General features: G+C 38.4%; 1 protein-coding gene across 1 annotated transcript; it reads left to right on the forward strand.

Moving 5' to 3' along the window:
- On the forward strand, positions 1–1,088 carry LOC131780380 (histamine H2 receptor-like). The gene has a single exon (XM_059096994.2). It carries the CDS (start codon positions 1–3, stop codon positions 940–942), a length of 942 nt encoding a protein of 313 aa, XP_058952977.2. The 3' UTR covers positions 943–1,088.
- The last annotated feature ends 357 nt before the right edge of the window (positions 1,089–1,445 follow it).

Consider the following 1,445-nt stretch of genomic DNA (forward strand, 5'->3'; position numbering starts at 1 on the left):
ATGAGAATAATAGCTGCAAACAATTTAACAGGAGATGGAATACAGATGAAAACACTCGAAGAACTAGTATGCTCTCCCACTTTAACAAGTGGATCACAACAACCATCAATTCATCTCGCAGTGCTAAATATATTTCTCTCCCTCACTGCAATTCTTGGGAATTCTCTAATCCTAGTTGCCCTTCGCAAAGAATCTTCGCTTCATCCGTCGTCGAAACTCTTGTACCGTAGTCTGGCGACTACCGATCTGTTGGTTGGTCTTGTTACCCATCCTCTCAGTGTTACGTATCGGATTTCCTCAATTTGCAAACAATGGAATCTTTGTCGATACGCAAGAAGTGCCTGCTACCTATCAAGCTATACGCTGTGTGGAGTATCTTTGACGACAATGACGACCATAAGCGTTGACAGGCTTCTTGCCCTGTTATTGGGGCTGAGATATAAACAAATTGTAACTTTGAAGCGCACTTATATAATAGTAGCTGCCGTTTGGGTTGCGTCTAGTGTTGCTGCTATATGCTACATTTTAATTAAACGTATAGGCTTTTGGTTTTTATATATAATTGTACCGTTATGTTTAGTCATCTCAATGGCCGCGTACACAAAGATTTTCTACACTCTCCGTAATAACAAGGCACGCGTACAACAACAGTCCAGCCAACCACATTCACTGAACCTTTTGCGATACAGAAAAGCAGTGTACAGTGCACTGTCCGTGCAGTTAGCTCTAGTTGTTTGTTATGCACCATATATTATAGTTGAAAGTGTGACAGCTCATAGAAAAACATTATCATCCCATATAGTCCTAGTCAGGGGAATAGTAGCAACCTTACTTTATTTTAACTCTACCTTGAATCCATTTCTTTACTGCTGGAAGATAAGCGAAGTGAGAAAAGCAGTAAAGCAGACAATTAGACAAGCACTTTGCTCTCCATGGAGTTAGATCTTCGTCGAGTCATCATCTTATTTGTTGTATAATAGCGGACTCATATAGCTACGTATGCGTTATTGGAAAGTAACGACTAATAAACATAGTAACAACGTGCTCGTGCTGTTGTTAATATTCGTTATTTCCACGTGAACATAATAAGGGACAGAGAGTCAAAACATTAACGATGTCTTGAAAAGACTTTGTTTCATTGTAGGGCAGTAATGGCGAATGCAATAACTCAGTGCATTCACATGCACCACGGTGTGAAAACGAACAAGATAATAATACTTCCATTTCATTTTTCTTTCTTACCAATGTGAAAATGTGGGAAGAGCTTTTAAGGTTATTTGTTTATTGAAAGTAAATCACTTTTGCTTATGAGCATAGTGTAGTAATTATAAAGAGTATCCTTGCATAAAGGAGAGGTCGAATGAAGGGGAAAATAACATAACCAATAGCAGAAAAGAGTTTTATAGTGTTTTATCTTGCTCTTGTCAATTTTTCCGGTTTTTTGC

Source organism: Pocillopora verrucosa, chromosome 12, assembly GCF_036669915.1.
Source record: "Pocillopora verrucosa isolate sample1 chromosome 12, ASM3666991v2, whole genome shotgun sequence".
NCBI classification, from domain to species: domain Eukaryota; kingdom Metazoa; phylum Cnidaria; class Anthozoa; order Scleractinia; family Pocilloporidae; genus Pocillopora; species Pocillopora verrucosa.

Bases quoted from the DNA above. Each gene is read 5' to 3' on its own strand.
- LOC131780380 (XM_059096994.2), top strand. From the start codon at position 1: ATGAGAATAATAGCTGCAAACAATTTAACAGGAGATGGAATACAGATG.